Source organism: Mus caroli, chromosome 5 (assembly GCF_900094665.2).
Source record: "Mus caroli chromosome 5, CAROLI_EIJ_v1.1, whole genome shotgun sequence".
In the NCBI taxonomy this organism is placed as follows: domain Eukaryota; kingdom Metazoa; phylum Chordata; class Mammalia; order Rodentia; family Muridae; genus Mus; species Mus caroli.
In genome coordinates, this window is record NC_034574.1 from 94,739,190 (window position 1) to 94,758,036 (window position 18,847).

General features: G+C 47.5%; 2 protein-coding genes across 11 annotated transcripts in view; one reads left to right on the forward strand and one right to left on the reverse strand.

Annotated features, from left to right (window-relative positions):
- The window catches only part of Cds1 (CDP-diacylglycerol synthase 1), a 61,084-nt gene extending 59,042 nt beyond the window's left edge, over positions 1 to 2,042 (forward strand). The window contains exon 13 of the mRNA XM_021163852.2: positions 1,435 to 2,042. Within this exon, the coding sequence (XP_021019511.1) occupies positions 1,435 to 1,564 (130 nt within the window). The 3' untranslated portion in view covers positions 1,565 to 2,042. The remainder of the gene's footprint in view (positions 1 to 1,434) is intronic.
- An 11,255-nt stretch (positions 2,043 to 13,297) lies between these two features.
- Positions 13,298 to 18,847, reverse strand: part of Wdfy3 (WD repeat and FYVE domain containing 3) — a 237,989-nt gene continuing 232,439 nt past the window's right edge. For all 10 annotated transcript variants that reach the window (XM_029478035.1, XM_029478028.1, XM_029478030.1 and 7 more), the window contains one exon: positions 13,298 to 16,423. In XM_029478035.1, coding sequence (XP_029333895.1) covers positions 16,300 to 16,423 — 124 coding nt within the window. In that variant the 3' untranslated portion in view covers positions 13,298 to 16,299. The remainder of the gene's footprint in view (positions 16,424 to 18,847) is intronic.

Genomic DNA, 18,847 nt, shown 5'->3' on the forward strand with positions numbered 1-18,847 from the left:
ACACACACATACACACACACACACACGCACACATGCGTGTGCTCCTCTGAAAGTGCACTGTGGAAGGTTTAATGATTATAATTTGTTGGAAACCAACCTGCAGCTCACATGAACTGGGTTTCACCTGGAAGGCAAACCGGGGCTGAAAAGAGAGAGAAACTAGGCAGATGAGAGAGAAATGGAGCCAAGACAAGGTTCCTGATCAAGGCTCAAATGTTTAAAGGTGAATGTGCTTATAAAGGGGGGGAGGCCCATTCCCGCTGATTCATTCTTGGAGCCTGGAACCAGCTGCAGGTGATGTCCTGCAGGATAGGGTGTGGTCTTGGCGGCCTCCCTGCAGGTAGCAGTATCTTGAACAGGAACAGCGACAGTGGCTGAACAATAGAGTGATCTAGGAAGGCTCCATCTTAGGTAATCTCCTTAGTGGCAGAAAAAGACAAGGTCTGGCTCAGCCTGCTTCAGGCTTGGGGGAGGTTACAATAATTATACACAAAGATTTTAAGATGGTAAGTTTTGGTGTGTGTGTGTGTGTGTGTATTTGAGACCCTGTATCCCAGACTAACCTGGAACTCAGTGAGAAATGCAAGTCTGCCTCAGCATGTCTAATGCTGCACTTACAGTTGTGAGCTACCATGTCCATGTGATTTCATACAGCAATATTTTAGAATTGTACATATATGAATGTGTTGGGCTCTTCAGCCTGTGGGACATTGGGTTCCCAAGACCATGACAGAATTACCAGTAGCCAGGGGGTCGGGGGTGGAGGTGGGGGTCCTTCCGGGCATTCTCCAGCTCTTTGCAGCCCAGGTGAGTTGCACACTGCAAGGCTGCAGCAGGGGTCTTGGGAGAGAGGGGTAATGGGCGGGGACATAGCTGTTCCCTGGCTCCTTTCCCTTGAGTGGACTGCAGCAGCAGATGAGCTGGGAGGCCTGGGCTTGGCCTGCTTCTTGGTCTCCCAAGGACTTTGAAGAATGCCCTGGCACCTGTGGTCCATCCCAGGTAGGGCTTTGGTGGAGGACTTTTGCGTTTTGTCTCTCAGGTGGCCGATCATGGTTTCCTAAGGGTATTTCTTCAGCAAAGTACCTTACATGGTCTGCAAGTCTCTCTGAAGGTACAAGTTTAAGTTTTTTCACATGCCTCCTGTGGTTGGCCCTGTGTCCGCTGCTCTGAAGGTTTGTGTCTGTCCTTGAGAGAATGCTGTGGGCCTCAGCGCGGCTTCCTCCGTGCACGCTCTCCGTGCAGCTCAAGGTGCAGTGGCTCTGGTCCTTTGCTCCCCTCTCTTGAGCACTGGACACGCCCAGCTGGAGCTTGTGAAGAGCTGCCTCACTTCTGTCAAGGCGGCTGCTCAGCGCTTAAGGATGGGTTTTTGGGAGGGAGCGTGTGCTCACTGTGCAAACGGTGTGTGTGAATGGGTCTTCTCTGTTTCATCACCAGGGGTCCGAATCCCAGCAAAGTGCTCCAGCAGCTGTTAGTGCTTCAACCAGAACAGCAGTTAAATATCTACAGAACCCTGAAGATTCATCTCACCGAGAAAGGGATCCTGCAGCCCACCTTGAAGGTGTAGCTGCCCTGTGAGGACGGGCTGCTGAGGAGAAGCTCACAGACCAGCTATGACTGGAGTCGTGCACTGAGCCAGCCTGGGGGCTAAAACTCAGTACATGCGGGGGGCTTTGCAGATACAAAGGTTTCTTTTTCTGAATTTACAATTACTGTGAATATTTAACAAACACGTGGTCTAAGATGAGTGCAGCAGTCGCCCACCCGTGAAAGATCCTGTACTTTTCTAAGATGTATTTTCCAATGTTAAGTTCTCTGCCCTCACTGGCCAGGTTCCATGGTTTAGGTAGACGTGCGTTTTAAAGAGTCAAACACTATCAACTGAGGCCCTCGTAAGGAGTTGACCTTTGCCCTGGGAGCTGCCCTGGCGTAGCCGTAGCTGGATGCACTGCAGGCACCTTGGGAATCGAGGTCTCGGGGCTTCCTCCTCTAATGATCTCAAGAATTTCTGAAGGGCTGAGTTAGATTAAAAAGAAAGAAAAAGAGCGATTGTCCACTTTTCTCTCTCTTCTTTTTGTTTGTTTGTTCATGGTACTGGGCTAGAACTCAGGGTCCGGTCCACACCAGGCAGGTGCCCCACTCCTGGGCTCTGCCTTGGCTGGACCACCTACGTTCAGAGTAGCAGTCATCTGCCAAGTGTTAACGCCCTGGTGTTAAGGAGTTTCAAAATCAGACGCTAGAGGCTGGCGCTTAGACCACTGCTGATTTGTTGAAAAAGAAGTTATCAGAATCCATTTCTGATGCAAAAGAGACTCAGAGTGGGTCCTGCCTGGAGAGCCCAGCATGAGGCTCCTCCACCAGAAATACCTCACCAGGGATGGTAGGGATGAGTGGTGTGAGGTGGTGGCTGAGCAGCCACAGGCTGCCTGGGGTCTCAGGGCCTGGCTCTCTGGACACCACACCTGGAAAGGAGAGAGTTTTCCCTAAAGAGCCAGCTCCAGGCCAGCCCCCTGCTGGTAATTGACCTGTCACATTGCACTTCCTGAACCCAAGAATAAAAGTCCAGCAGAAACAGCAGCCATGAAGCAGAAAAGCCTACGAATGCCAGGCCTTGCCCTTGTGCAGGTGGGGCCGGACCCTGTGAGCTGACTAGGGGATCTCCGGTTGCTGCGTGTGCTCTGCAGCCATACTTAACCAAATGTCACGGTCACCCGCAGAGATGACCTGGAGGGGGAGAAATGGAGATACTGTAAGGGATAATTTGGTAATGAAAAGAGTAAATATTTTGTTTAAGTTAGAAATGAATTTCAGTTATCACCCATATTTCCTTCCCACTGTGGATGCGTTGAGGTTCTGAGGAGGAGGAGCCCACAGCCATCAGCAGCAGTCCTGAGAACGCCATTGTTGGCCCCCGGGTGACTGGTGACCCTGGGCTACATTCAGCCCACGTCCTCTGCATACAAGCCAGTGGAAGCCTGGGGAGCACTGTCACCTTAGGAGATCCCCTCGCAGTGGCCGTGGGAGCTGATGTCAGCGTCCCCTGCTTGTGTGTGTCCCCCGCCCTGCCCCAGATGTTGACCATAAATGAGTTGCAGGCACCAAAGAAATGGAGGGAAGCCTTGTGATAGGAGCATGTCCAGGAACAGACTGTCTGCAAAGGTAAAGGATGATTGAGGACATGGTGGCTTCTCCTTACCCACTATGCGCTCATGGTGAGGGCTTGCGAGGCAGAATTATGGGAGCATTCCTTATTACACGTATTAAAAATCAATATTCTTCTAAACACAAAGGATGAAACCAGGACTATCTGGGGTTACAATAAAAGCTCTTCTCAATTAGATCTTTTAGAGCTGGGGGTACATTATGCCATATAAAAACAAGTGAGTTCTTTAACAACAACGCTCTAGTAATGAACATTTTAGCCTACTTTTTATAGCGTGTACATTAAAGTGGACTATACTACAGCAAACAATCCCCGTGAGAGCCAGACTGTGACCAGCGTTCCATTTGCACTGGAGCAGGCGTCATCCAATGGAGTGAAGTGGTGGACGAATGGCAACCAGGAAGTCCTCCACGGCGGAGACCATCGATGGAAAACCGACCTTTGAACTGCTATCTGACCTGGTAGCCTTTGGGATGGTGATGTCTGAGAACTGGGGCGCTCTCCTGAGTCTTCCTTGTGGTTTCACACAGACAGTTGCTGTCCGAGATTAAAGGCTGCCCCCCTTTTGTCCCTTTGCACTTTGAACAGAGGTCATGGTGACACCTGGTCTGATGAGAAGAAAGGTCGAGACAGTGTGGATATACTGTACAGGGTGAGAGTTTATGATAAGTGTCTATCAGCCCTCAATGCTGTGGATATATATATATATATATATATATACTGTACAGGGCGAGAGCTTATGATATGTGTCAATCAGTCCTCTGAATCTTTTTACTGAAACTGGGATAGAAAAATAAAGATCCAATGGTATTTTGACTTTGCGCTGCTGTTTTCTAATTGGAGAAAAAGCATTCTATAAGCACTGGGCTTCTAGACAGCTCCTTGCCCCACAGTGTCACCTCTTTCTAAGGTGAGCTTCACTGTCCCTTGCTGCTCACACACGAGGGAACTCTGATTGGTGTCCAATGTGGAGTAGCTGGTCAGTCCGCAGGCTGATGCTGCTGAGCTGAAAACCAGCGGCTGCTTCAGCCGTGGCTGCTCTGGTGGCATTACGTGCACAGTGGGTCCTTCTGGACACAACAACACTGGAATTCACTGTTCTCTGCCCCACTCAGACATGAGGAGACACCTCACAGCGGGGGGTGGACAGAGTGGAGACATGCAAACCCCAAGTTCATGGGAGACGGGGCACCACCTGAACACCTTTGAGAATCCCCTTCACTTCAGGAATAAAGGGTCTATGTATTTGGAAGCCTATGAAACTGCTGCAAAGAAAACAGGGCCCAGACAATTCAAACCAATAGCCATTCTGACAGCCTGGTGTCTTCATGTATAGATATGGTGAGCTTTGTGGAATCCGCACAGCGTGGGTCATTTAGCCAAGCACATCTTTTGATAGTGGTGTTCTCCAAAAAGGAGCAGGGAGAACCATTGCAGTTTCCTAACCTACAAAGGGCACAGAGAAAATCCCTGAGACGCTCAAGCTGTCCCCATCAGCAGGGGAAAGGAAAGCCACTCTGGAAGAACAGAACTCCAAATAGCTCTCCTTCCAAGCCCACAGAGTCCGCTGGGGCCTTGCTGTGAACTCCAGCCTCCTTTCTGCTGGGTCCGACTGGAGCTTAGTGGGTTTGGATGGTTTTCTGTTCACGATCATGTGACTTTTAACCTTCAGTTGGGATCTAGAAGAGTGCTAAGTTTAGGGAATATTCTTGAAAAAAAAAAACCTGTAAACATTTTTCATTAGTTTGATAAGGTAAGATGGACATACTTCATTGGTAAGGATGTCTTTTTCCCGACCAGACACTTTGTTGAGATGTAATTTACATGCCAGCCTGGGCATGATAAAGCATGCCTGTCAGGCCAGCGCTAGTGAGGACAGAAGCAGGATCGTTAAGGCCAAGGTCGGCCTCAGCTGTGCGTGACTTCCAGATCAGCCTGGGTCTCATGAGAACTTGCCTCAGAACAGAGCAGCAGCGGTAATCTATCAAAACTCACTCAAACCAATGATGGTTGGAAGTCATTTCCATGGTCTCCAAAGGTTCCTGGTGCCCACCCATTTGCGGTTACTCCCTGTTTGGATGCCCAAATATGGTCAGTCTCTGAGCTGCTGCTTACCTGCATCAGTCTGCCTTTGTGGGAGTTCTGCACTAATGGAATCATGGGTATGCAGATTTCTGCATCAGGCACAGTATTTTTATATGCATTGCTACTTTTTATGAATATTGGATTTGGACACACCACTTACCAGCTGATAGGCACTTGCATTCCTTCCAGCTTGGGGCTTTTATGAAAAATGTTCCTGTAAGACTTTCTAGAAAGAAATGCCTGTGGACACGCCCTCGGTTCCCTTTCATAGATTGCAAGGGGGTGGAATTGCTGGCTTGTGTGATAAGTTCATGTTTGAACCTTAGCCAGTCATTTTCCCTGGCTTCCCGCAGTCCCTTCAGCTCCTGCGGAACAGCAAGAGAGCTTTGTTCTCCTGGTCTGAGGAGGCCATTGTTCTCTTGAAGTCAGAGCAGCTGATCTCACAGGGGAGCCTTCTAAGTTTGGGCAGATCAGCCTCTCCTCCTGGAAGTAGGGAGGGCTCAAGAGGCAGGGCAGCCTTCTTGCAGAGGTGGTAGCTGCTTGCCCCCAAGTAATGTGACAGGCAAGGCTAAGATAAGCTGAGGCTGCTCTGTCTGAAGTCCCAGTATCTGTGGCAAATCCCAGGTGGCTGTCTTCTGTGTGGTATCCAGTGGGCGGCCTCTGTGGTGTAAAGAATCAGCCGGGTGAGAGCTGCTTCAACGGCTGATACACTAGAGAACATATAGACTTTGAGAGTAGCACATCCGGAATGGGCTACCATGGGCTAGCGAGTGACTGTGGCATCAGTTGTACCCGCCTTTGTTATGGGTGAGAGACAAGCAACTGAGGGCCACTGACTGTGCAGGAAGAGCTTGCTTCCATACGGGAGGGATTTAAAAAGAAAATCACAAAGATGCTGTCCTCAGTGAGCCTCTGAACTGGCAAAAAAAAAAAAAAAAAAAAAAAAAAGCCCAAAACAAGAACAACAACAAAACAAACAAACAACAACAACAACAACAACAACAAAACCCTGGGGTTGGGGGAGATAGGGTGGGGCTGGGGGAGTGAGGCAAAGTGTACAAATTAGGTCTATGTTAAAATTTGCCATCACAAAACTTGGAATTTAAAGAATCAGAGAGTGGAAGGGGAAGTGATAAGAAGATATCCCTGAGGCCCAACCTTTACTACACAGGAAGGGGAACTCTGGTTCAGCATGCTGATGGGGTGGTCTTCATAAAGACTTGTTAGAACTGTGATACTACGAGACTCTGCCTCTGAACAAGGTTGAATTAGAAAATTGGAAAACTTAACTGTTTCAAAAAGTTATCCCTATGTCCTTGATAAATCGTGTTACCTTTTTGTCAACTAGACACAAGCTAGAGTCACCTGGGAAGAGGGACGCTCCAGGCAAGTCAGTAGAGCATCTTCCTGATAAATGACTGACATGGGCGGGCCTAGCTCTGAGTGGGCGGGGCCATCCTTGGGCCGGTGATAATGATGTAAGAAGGCAGGCTGAGGGCTGGGAGCCCATAGAGCTGTGAAGGGCTAGGCTCACAGCCAGAAAAGACAAGAAAGGCTGAGCGAGCCAGTAAGCCACATTACCTCCTGGCTTCTGCTTCAGTTCTTGCCTCAGGCTCCTGCCCTGACTCCTGCGATGATGGACTGTGTGTGGTACACTGTGTAAGTCCGTAACCTTTCCTTCCCCGGCTTTGCCTTTGGCAATGGTGTTTTATATCGCGTCGGTAGAGAGCAAACTAAGAGACAGCAGGAGAACTGACAGGGAAGGAAAAGTCGAGGACAAGCGCTCGGCGCGGCGCCCTTCTGACGTCAGAGATAGCTAAGTCCATATTCTGCCCAGAGAGAGGGTTTCCTAGACAGCACTCAGAAGCCCCACTTTGACAGTTCTGGTTTTTGTTTTTGGGGTCTCCCTCTCCATGGGGGTGGGGGGCGGCAGGGAAAGAAGGAACAAGTCCTAGTCCAAATGTGTTGTCCCTAGCTGAAGACTAGAATCTAGCATGCCCAGGAACAACCAGCCAAACCAAAAACCATGACAGGAAGCCTAGACCAAAGAGACTTGGTGGAAGTTCCAGGCATGTGAACATTGAAGTAGGTGTTCTAGCTTCCAGACGCTCAAGGCAAGGACCTTCCTTATACAGACCACTGAGGGCTCCATTTCCCACAGGGTGGAGCATTTGTAGGCACAGAACAAGATAATTCCTGCCTGCTGTGGTGGCCATGCCTGTAACTGCAGCACCCTGGAGGCAGAGGCATGATCCTGGAGTTGAAGCCAGCTGGGGCATTGTAGAGAGACCGTGTAAAGGGAAAGGAAAGAAAACCAAATCCATTTTCTTTGGGCTTATACTACTGAGAATATTCATTTCCACCACCCCCTTGCTGGGTAGTTCTATATCAGCCTGACACAAGCTAGAGTCGTCTGAGAGGAGGGAACCTCAATTAAGAAAACGCCTCCAGAAGTCCAGGATGTAGGCAAGCCTGGGAGACATTTTCTTCATTAGTGATTGATGGGGGCAGGCTCCGCCCATTGTGGTCCTGGGTTAGGTAAGAAAGCCGGCTGAACAAGCCCTGGGGAGCAAGGTAGGAAGCAGCATCCTCTGTGACCTGCCTATCAGCTCCTGCCTCCAGGTCTCTGAACAGCCTGAGTTGCTGCCATGACGTCTTTCCGTGGACTGTGTTCACCACAGCTCTAAACCCTTAGTTTCTGAAGGGTAGATATCATTTTTTCACTAAATGTATGTGAAACAACATTTGACTGAAATACATTAGTGATCAGATAGCTAAGTCCACACTCTGCCCTCAAAAAAACTCCTGGGTCAGCTGGGGAGACGTGTCAGAGGATGCTGTGTTTCAGTCTACTCCGGAAGGGGTAACCTGGGCTAAAGCTAGGGGTGAGGGAAGAACAGGGGAACAGGGAAGGCCCAAGTAGGGCCAGAGGCTCTGGTACATTCTGCAGCTGTTGGGACAGCTTGTCAGGGTCACCTACTTTTTTTTTTTTTTTTCTTTTTTAAGCAGATACCTCTTTAGACTAGAAAGCATCCTGTCCCTAGGTCAGAGATGTGTTGTCATAGGAACCTGGAAGCAGCACCGAGTGTAGAGAGTTGGGATTGTGCTGTTCCCTGTGAAGAAAGCCCACTGGATCCCTCTCTGCTCAGGGCAGAGGAAAGAGGGACCACACAGCTAAAATGAGCCAGTTATACAACAGACCTCTACTTGGCACTGAGGGATGTAGTCTGGATATATGTGTACCGTGGATGGCCAGTCACAAATACATGTAAACACAAGGAGAGAGAGGGAGGGCGAGGGGAAGAGGAGGGGGAGGGGGAGGGGGAGAGACAGGTAGTTAAAAGTTTTGTGTATTTGAGACCCTCTCAAGTCTATAGCCCAGGCTGTCCTGTTAGTCATTCTGCGGTCCAGGTTGGCCCCACACTGGTCACATTCCTGCCTTAGCTTCCTGAATGCTATGGTTCCAGGTGTTAGCCACCATGCCTGCTCATGGCCAGGGTATCTCCAAGTTATTCATATCACTTACTCTGGTGCCTGTACTGTGGGATCTGCAAACAGGCAGAATGGGTAAGGCACACTCCAGGCCCAAGGACAGGGCAAGGAGGGCCGCTAGGGTTCTCCACAGCTACCCTGCATCAGGTGCAGACAGGTGGAGGTGATTGCCTGCTGGCCAGGGGTGGCCTGGGAACGGAGGTTAGAGGGCAGGATTCGGGAACTTTCTTTTCTGGCTCTAGGCAAAACCACTGTGGCCTGGACATGCTGCTCCAGGGGCCCTCCGTCCAGGACTAAGGGGCCTTGAAGGTTTAGAACCAAATGTCTGTGAGTTTTACACAGATGTTCAGGCATGGGGTGTGGACCCACAGAGACTTGAACGCACACCACATGCTTTAAGATCTCTGCCAAAACTGCATTCAAGCTGATGCAAGGGTGCTTAAGCACGCTCTGCACAGTGGTAGGGCACAGTGCAAGGCCTTGCCACAGCTGACCATGGGATCCTACCATGTGCCAGCACAAAGCGGGACAGTGAGGAGTTGTGTGGGGATAGTAGTGTGGCCTGGCCAACTGCTGGGACCACAGGACATTCACAGTAGCTGGGAGTGCTGGCACTGTGACTGCAGGAGTGTGTGTGGGGGTGTGTGGGGGGTTGTGGGGGAGGGGGTTGTCTTCATTTAGTCTCTCACTGAATGGTCATCCAAGACCTGAAGCATCGAGGAAGAAGAGCTGGCTTGGGGCAGGCAGAAGGCTCTGTTAGGAACAAAGGGCAGCCATGGAATGGCGAGTTGGTGATAAAGAAGCTGGTCAGGGTTTTAACCGGCAAAGTGCCCCAACTTGGCATTGCTGCAGCTGCCGAGGGGAGCGGACAGCACCCATGGCACCCAGGTCTGAGACTCACACTTTTCTCAAACTGTGAGTCTCAGCAAGAGGACAGTGAGTGGAAGAGCCACTCCGAGACAGAGAGAGTCCACATGTGACTAAAGACAAGTAGGGAAGGAAGCACGTAGTCAGAGAGGGTAGGACCCCAGGGAACACACTGCAAGGCTTTGTGTTGTAACATTAAAATAGTACAAATCCCACAGAGGGTCAAAATCAGAAATACGAGGTCCGCAGAGCCAAGTCACACTGGAAGAGAATCATACTTCAGTGACTTCTAACAGTGGGGCATGGAGTGGATGCTGGAAGCTTAAGCAGAGGCAGCTATTTAAAGGGGAGGCTCTGAGGCTAGAAAGTTCTAGAAGAGGGTTGCTGTCTTACTTGCTGGTGGCCCAGCAGAATGTGTATCAACATGAACACAGGGGTTGCTCTGTTAGAAGGAAAAGCAGCATCCTGTGTGTGTGGATTTGAATTTGAACTAGGAGCACGACTGGTGACTTGGTAGACTCGAGCAGCAGAGCCAGACATTATGAAGTGACTGTAGGCTTCCAGTCTCAGTGACTATAGGCGTCCAGTCTCGGACTGCTTAGGCTGCTCTTTGCTCCCACGGTGCTTTCCAGACACAGTTTGCAAAGGAGTGGTTTCCTGTTGTGGGCAAAACAGTGCATTTGTGTGTGGTGGGCATTTCATTTTAATACCAGGGGTGGAGCTTGGAGCCTGTGCCTAAGTGTGTGCTCTGTCGCTGCACCGGGTTCTCAGCCAGGAGCAGCACGTTCAAGTCCCAGCATCCCCTTGAAGTCCGTAGTAGTGTTCCAGGGAAAGCCACACACAAACCGTTCTTATTGGACCAGCTCTGCCCTCTGCCCTGGGGCACAGCTTGCAGTTTTGCTTTGCCCCTGAGCAGGAAGCACGATAGATGCACATAGGGGTTGAAGTTCTAATGCGTTATATCTTTATACGGCTGCCTTTGATTCTGCACAGATGATAGTACAGTAACGGTCAAGGTTTATTTTCACTGCAGTCGTCGAAAAGGATTCTGGGAAAGGCCAGGCGAGAGCTCTGAGTGTAGGCTGTAGATGAGAGGCAGGAACACGGTTCCCTCTGAAGCGAGGGAGGCTGTGGGCTTGACTGCCAAGGGCCCTTCACTCGGCTAGTCCCGCTGCATTGTTCACCGGGTGGATGACCAGCTCCCTACTGATTTGCTTCTAGGTTTCTTGTTTCAGTATACCATTTTCTGTTAATTTCTAATTTTTTTTTTTTNCTCACTTTGTAGACCAGGCTGGCCTCGAACTCAGAAATCCGCCTGCCTCTGCCTCCCGAGTGCTGGGATTAAAGGAGTGCGCCACCATGCCTGGGAACATTTAATTTTTTTAAGGTCATTTTAATTGTTTTAGGGTCACACGTCAGCATCGCTTTTGCTCTTTAACACCCAAATGCCCAAACTTTGTAACACTTCTGAGGGGCAGGTGTCCTAATACATTTTCATGTAAGAAATTCAAATATGAAGACGTTAAGTCACGCCCTCAAGTAATAGAATGGGAAATAGCTCTTGACCTGACCAGTTCATTATACTTGTGATAGCTGTGTGCAGTTTTAGTTTTATATGATCAGATTTTGGTCTTCATGATGATGATGTGATTTTTAAATACTCCTTAGCCCAACACTTCCAAAGTGTGCTATTCTTATTGCTTCAAACTGTAGAGGGGAATTCCTATAATGTGTACCTGCCAATGTCCTGTCCATAGTGATGGGATCTGGTCCTAACATTTGGAAGGTGTCATGGGATGGGGGTGGAGGGGCAGAGAATGAGCTGCAGTCTGATTAGCAACCAACCAGATTGTATGCGTGCCACCACAGCATGGGCAGCAAGCATTTCCTGCACCTTGTCCTTGGAGAAGTGGGTCTCGAGTCTTCACCCTCTGAGTCCCCAAACCTTTTTAGTGGGTTTCAGGAAGCCAGCTCTCAGTACTAAAGTCGGATTTGAACTGGAAGTGTAGTAGTATGGACCACTAGTGTGTGTGTGTCTCTTCATCACCAGGTGCTGGCAAGGCGAAACCAAGTGCCAGTGTCCGCTTTGCTCAAGAACAGCCCTGGCCGGGCAGTGAGAAGGGCTGTGCATTCAGTTTTGATTCTCAGGAACGACACGTGACGAGGAGTCACACACAAGCACCCAGCCACCCTGAACAAACTCTTGGGATTGGGCTCTGTGTGACCAGCCACGTTTTCTTGGAGAACACACTCTAGTGGTGATCAAACACAAGCCTGCCACTTCAAAGACGACAGTGGACACTACTGATTGCTAATGACAAAATTTTAGGTGTGAGGGGGAAAAAATTAGAATTTGGGGAAAATAAGTATCGACTGCCACAGAAGGCAGAATTTCCTTCGGTTGCTGGTGACATCTTATCTTACATATGGTATATATAAGTTTTATGATACATGTGACGTATGTGTCACCTTTGGGGACGTCACGTGATGGGTGGGAAATGTGAGCACCTGGAAGATGCCCAGATTCTGTGGTAGCGATGCATTGCTCCCTCCGGCACTGGCACTGGCGCTTCTGGAGAACACGAGGCTTTATGATTATGGAAAAGGAAGCCACAAGACAGACAGACAGAAACCTTGGAAGAAGTTTAACACTGTGAAGGACTTACTTGAAAAGGTTATCACAACATCCATGTTAGCCTGGATGTTCACTTGTTCAACTGAAACAGAACAGACAGAAGGCGGTGGCGGACCCAGGAGCCCATCTGTCCACTCGTAAGCTAGACTCTAAAACAATTCTGGGTCAGTGAGCCAACTCAGTGGGAAGAAGGCATTTGCCACCAAACCTGACAACCTGTGCTTGATCCCCGGCATCCACAGGGTGGAAGGAGAGAATCTATTTCCAAAAGTTTTCCCTCTGACCTCCATGCACGCACGCACACACACACACACACACACACACACACACACACACACACACACGTGCGTGCATATGGGTGTGCACACACATATACATACATGCATGTGCACACAATGTGCACACTCACATACACACAGGCACTCATGAGCACAGTTGCTTTTCACAACAATGAATAGAGAACAATGCTCAGGAAAAAAAAAAAAAGCCAAAGCATGCAGAAAGGTCTTGATAGGCTAGTTCAAATGTGAAAGCCATGTCCCCAGACCACTGGCCTTCCCTTCCTGCCCCCGCCCCTGCCAACAGTCAGCAGCCTGGGAGTCCGGCATGGTTGGGAAGTTCAGGATATAGAGATCCTGGTTCATAAGGAGCAAACTGGAGCTTGAACTATGACCCTAGCAGCCAATTTCTGCAGTTTTAAGTAGAGATGAAGGAGATGTACACAACCAGGGAAACATTACGGAAGTAAGAGGAGAAGCAGAATCAGTCTTGGTTTTCTTTTCTGAAGAACTTAAATTTAAAAACAACTTAAAATTTTTTCTTTTTGTGGTAAATAGTAGGTATTTATTTGAAATGAAAAAAATACTTAAGTACCTGGACTATTGCATTTACCATGGATTGTTAACTGTCTACCTTTTTGCATCAGACAGAGATACAATGAACACCCAGAATCACAGATTGCACACTAGATAGGAATTCTTCAGGCCTTTTACATAACCACCAGAGAAACAGATCTCGGATTTTGCAATATAGTACAAAAGTCCACAATCAATCCAGTCTTAGCCAGTATCTTCAATTTACTTCTGTTGCTGTACAAATAATTGGCCATTACTAGGGCTTACAAGTTAATAACAGGACAAAAATATACATGGCACTGACACAAAAAGTCAGCTGTGTTAATGGTCATGCAACAAGTAACGAAACTTGCTGAAATGAAAAAGACTTCCTCAAAACAGCTTCAACCGCGTAAATATTTTATACACAGTCTGTTTACCAAAACAAAATGTATTTAAATGATACAAAGCAAAAATAAGTTTCTACCACCTTTATACATAAGAAAGTGCAAAATAACTTATCTAGATTTGTTTTGCTATTCTCCAGAGGGCTGGCTGCTACGGGCAGCTACTTCTCGTCTTCAAAAGCGTGACGTCACACTTGCACGCTACACACGAGTGTGTCGAGTACGTGGATGAGCAGTGGGTGGAGGGGCGAGGGGTGAACAGAGGGGTCAGGCTGGAGCCCTGTGAGGTACTTAGAAAAAGAATGCAGGCCGCAGGAAGGTGGACATACATAGTGTATATATTGGTAAGCAGATTGGCACGAACATGGAGGGCCAGCCAGCCAGATGAGCAATGAAGCCAAGGGATGTGAGCCCAGTGCCCAGAGCGAGTGTCTCTGTGATTTCTGCAGAAGGGAAAAGAAAACAAAAACCAAAACCTGATGGAAAGAAGACAGTTGCCCACAGCACCAGCTGCCAGAGGAAATGCCATAGTGAGCGAGGGTTTGCTTTCCACCTACTAGTTATGGGCTGGAAAGTTTATGAGCGTTCATCCCACAGCATGTCAGGTTAGACAGACAGTGGAGCAAGCTTCAAGTGGCTACACACACATTCCTCTATTCAAGTCTTGAAAACACCTCTGCCATTGGGTATGGGTAAACGAGGGTCATGGGCCACAGGAGGGCGCTGCTTTCCAAAAGTGTAAAGTAACACTGTTGCAAAGCGTCCAGAGGCAGCCAGGGCCTGCTCACTGCTATGCAAAAGCAGTTTCTGCAATGGAGGAACACCGGCATCCTTCTAAAGAAACAATCAGGGGTGGGCGGCACTGAAAGGAAGGAAAGCAAAGCAGCTTTTCTTCGGGTGAGAAGCGTTAATGCCGACAGTCCTTTCATTCGCGTGTGTATTTGAGCGTTTAAAATGGAAGTGTTGGGGTCGATTTTGATATGTATCACAGACTGGAGGCTGAAACCTAGAAAGGAAGGTTGAAATTTAGGAAGCATAAGGCACTAAAGCAGCCTTCACGGTTTCTCCTGGAGACCTGCTTATCAGGAAGAACGAATTTGTTCCGAAGCTGCTTTCAGCCCATAGGGTACAAGGTCACTGTTGTACCACATGCCTGTTTCTGGACACATGTGCATATATGTGCATTTTAGTGCATAAGTGTGCCTGTCACCAGGGCTAAAGATGGAGAGCTGGGGAAGCCAAAGCCACTGTCCTTTGCGTGAAATCTCCCTCCATGAGGGTGTCAAGGCCTGTCCTTTCTTTCTTGGGCCATTAGTGACCCCATGTTGTTCATCAAATCACAGGGCTTTTAGAATTGTTCATAGTATTAGTGCTAAGTATCTGAAAATGTTAAAATCTAGATTAATTGTTTTGATTTCATATATATATATTTATATTTATGTACATAACACACATTTTTAAAAAATCCCACCACCAAAGCCATTTTTCTATAAACTTCTCTTAGCCTGACAGCTTTCCTCCTCCTGAATGTGTGTGTTCTGTATCCAACTAGTAGAACAAATTAAATAACTAAATATTAAAATACTGTAATTATATTCATAGCAAAACCAAAAAAATAGACATTGATACAGTATAAATCTCACTGTTTTCAGGTAGATGGCATTAAATGGTAAAGGTTCATTTTAAGCACTTCTGACATGATCCAGTTTTACAAGATTTAAATGTTAATTCTGTACACCCTTTTTTTTTTTTCTTTTTGAAAATAAGCTGTAGTAGAACACACGTGTCCCCAAAGACACATACTTATGTTCTATGCAGAGAAGCTAATTTGGGGTAACATGCAAATATATTTCCATTAACTGAGGCGGAGCTTTGTCCTGGCTGACATCGATCCATGTGTGATCCCCTATCTGTGCTGCTGAGGTGCTGGGCCTGCACAACGCACAGGTCAGTTGAAGGGGGCTGCCACAGAACTGCAACACTGGAGCTGTAGGTATAGAGCCTCAGACTGGTGCTGCTGCAGAACTGTAACACTGTAGCGGTACCCAGCCTCAGACCATTGGTTATTTCCACGTTACCTTAGGAGCAGACCTCTTCTCCCACGCTGGCCCCTAAAGCAGGGCTACATCGTTTTGGTTACTAGCCTATTTTAAGTGGAGACACTGTGGGCAACTTGAAAGAAATGATATCAGGCACACAGGCTTGGTCTGAACAAGAAAAAAATAGTACAGATAATGTCTTTGAGGATTAAAAAAAACCCAACCCATATTTATAATTGAGAGACATTAGACAGACCTTAGATGGTTCATTGAGTTAGTGGCTTAGTTTGAAGTCTCATGTTACAGGCAATTAGGTCCTTATTTAGAAAAAAAAAAAAAAAAAAAAAAAGGCCTTTATACCTATTTACAATATACACAGCTCCTTGTAAAGAAGTCAGATTTACAACCATTTTCTAGAAGCCTTTTTTTTTTTTTTAAGTTTTTGTTAATTTTTCCAAATAAGGATGAATAGCTCTATAAAAATGAGATGCAAGAAAGACAGTTGGGGATCACGGGGTTTGCTCTTGGAGACAGCTACACTAGGGGAGACTCAGGTCTGAGACGCTCCTGGGAGCCACCTTGCGTTCCTCTTGTGCTGTTCACTGCACAGTACCCGCGCCGGTCACTGGCCTCAGAAGCCGTGATCCAATGATTCCTCTACACTCAGCACTCCCAACACTCAGTGAAGAGCTGTGTAAACGGAGACTGCTTCAGTGCCTCTGGAGTCCCGGCAGGACGTGAAGAGCCCCCTAGGCTGTGGTCTCTCACCGGTCCCTCCATCTCAGCAGTTCCGAGGTCCATCTTCTGCTCCCCTCTCATGCTGCAAGCTATAGTAACAGTTCTGACAGACACGCACTGGGGACGAGATTTTCAGGCGCTTGATTTCTGACTGAAACCGACTGCACCTAAGGAAGAGGGAACATAAATTAGTTCCAGGCCATCCCCGTGAGGCACCATGAGTGCTGTGAGGCTGGACTGGAGAGCGGGCAAGTCTGATGGCAGAGGGCACCATGCTGGAGCAGCCAGCGCCCAAGGCCAGGCCGGTTGGCACTCATGCTACTGACCCAAGATGCTGCATTAACATCAGATGATGTTACAAAGATGCCAGGGGCCATTTCTTTGGCAGACATTAGAAACACAAGAGTACAAACTGAGGGGTCTCATACAGTTGTGAGGCTGAGAAGCAACTATGGTGGCCACCCTGAGCACCAGCAGCTTTTTACTGACTTAGGAATCACTGCTCTGGACCAGTGAGATGGCCGGGTTAGGGTTTGGGGAAGAGGGCAGCTTGGTGCTAAGCCAAGTTGACTGACTGCTGCAGGTTATCATTCACATGTTCCCGGCTTCTGGGCCTACAGCTGTGGCAAGTGAGCCTCATCAGAGAGCTAACTTTCCGTGTATTGGTCAGAAGACTTGGTGGTGCTCATCTTACTCCAACATCCACTTAGATTTGTTGCCTTGTTTTGTTTCCTCCTTGGGAACTGCTCACTTTGTTGCTATCAATACATTGTATATATTTATTAATGGCATTTGGAGATATTTCTATACAAGTGTACAGCATGCTCTGATCTTAACCACTCATCTCTGGCTTTGTCCCCCTTCTCCAGCACCTTAATACCTAGTCATCATGGTTCGACTTGCAGGGCGGGCCCACATTTATTTTCTTAGTTTCAATTCAGGGAGGGCCAAGAACGGGTGCCGTCTGTATATGTCTGTATACGGTCTGCACGGCCTATCACTTAGCACAAACGTTCCTCAGTTTCATTCTTTTGTTCATTTAAAGGGCAACTACTACTGTAGGCGTGCTTAGATGACAGAACCTTGCACCATTCTTGTAGTATGTTTTATTTAGTGTGTGTCCCTGTTGATAGCCATGGGGCTAATTATGTTTGATGCTAATTCCATTCTCCGGTGAGTGGCTGTGAACTAGGAATGAGTCAGCACTCAGGTGATTTCCTGTAAGCCTGCTTCTCACCTTAATTTGTAAAATAAAGGAGAGCTGATGATTGGGCAGATAAAAGGGAAGGTGGAGAGAGAGAATGAGGAGAAAATGGAAGAGGGAGAGGATACAAAGGAGGAGGAGGAAGAAGTAAAGTGGAGCAGAAGCACATGACCTGGAGAAACCGCAAATTCTAAGGGGTCTCATAGATGTGGAAGATGGTAGTGTAGCGGTAGATCTGCCAATCTAGGCGTACAGCATGTATTCATATTGAGTTGTATTTTCATTGCTGGAGCATATTTGGGTTGGGGATTTACCGCAACAAAATGGTGCCCAATGTATTGATTTGAATTCAACTAACTTGAGATAAAGGTTCAGAACTAGATAGGGAATATTATTCACTGACTCCAACTAGAGTGAGCAGTGATAATTGCCTGCTACAAACAGGTAGAAGTCTGTGGCTCTGGGTAGAGAGCACAACAGATAGATGGTGTAAATGTGGCTCCTGGTAGAGAGCACAACAGATTTTAGGTTTAAATCCTGGTTTAACAAGCTGCCTCTTATAAGCAGGTATAAAGGAAAGGAAAGAGGAAAGGAAAATAGAAGTCTGAATCAAGTGTGGATGGTATAATAAAGTCTGCAGGAGACTTATTCTGTCTAACTTGGGCTCCACGGGAATTTTGGGTTAATATCCTAACATGACAAATTAGAAAGGCCTAAATAGGCTAAAATGTGTGTGATTTTGAGTATTGTGGTGGTTTTATTGTTCCTTTAGGAACAGGTTTTCTGGTTAGCGGCTGAAGGCTATGCTGATTTGGAGAAAAGGTTTTGTTTGTGTTTTTGGAAAAGGTGATTAAGGTATTTACTCCTTCCAGAATGATATGGATAAGATTTGATAGAGGGAGACCCCCCTGAGAACTAGATTCCAGAGAATCAAACAAAAAGGTTATCTTGATACTAAAATTTTGTTTTGAGATTTATATATTATAGAATATAAAGCTTAGTGAATTTCATTGTCAGACATGCTGAACTGACCTGCCTGAACTCCTGATGTCTTGGTATTTTTCATCCATATCCAGTCAGGGCACAGATATCAGAGATTAATACAATCATTGGTGTGGCCTTCTTAAGACCAACCAACTCTTCCATTTTCCTACCCTTCCCTCTCCCTTCAAAATATCTCAACGCCCATATTCAGCTTGAAGTAGTTATGAAGAGTCGTCATCCCAGTTCCCTAGGCTTTGGGGCTAGGGGTGGTTATTATAGGTTGTCTTTGATACTAAAAAAAAATTTTTTTTTTTCCGAGATAGGGTTTCTCTGTATAGCCCTGGCTGTCCTGGAACTCACTCTGTAGACCAGGCTGGCCTCGAACTCAGAAATCCACCTGCCT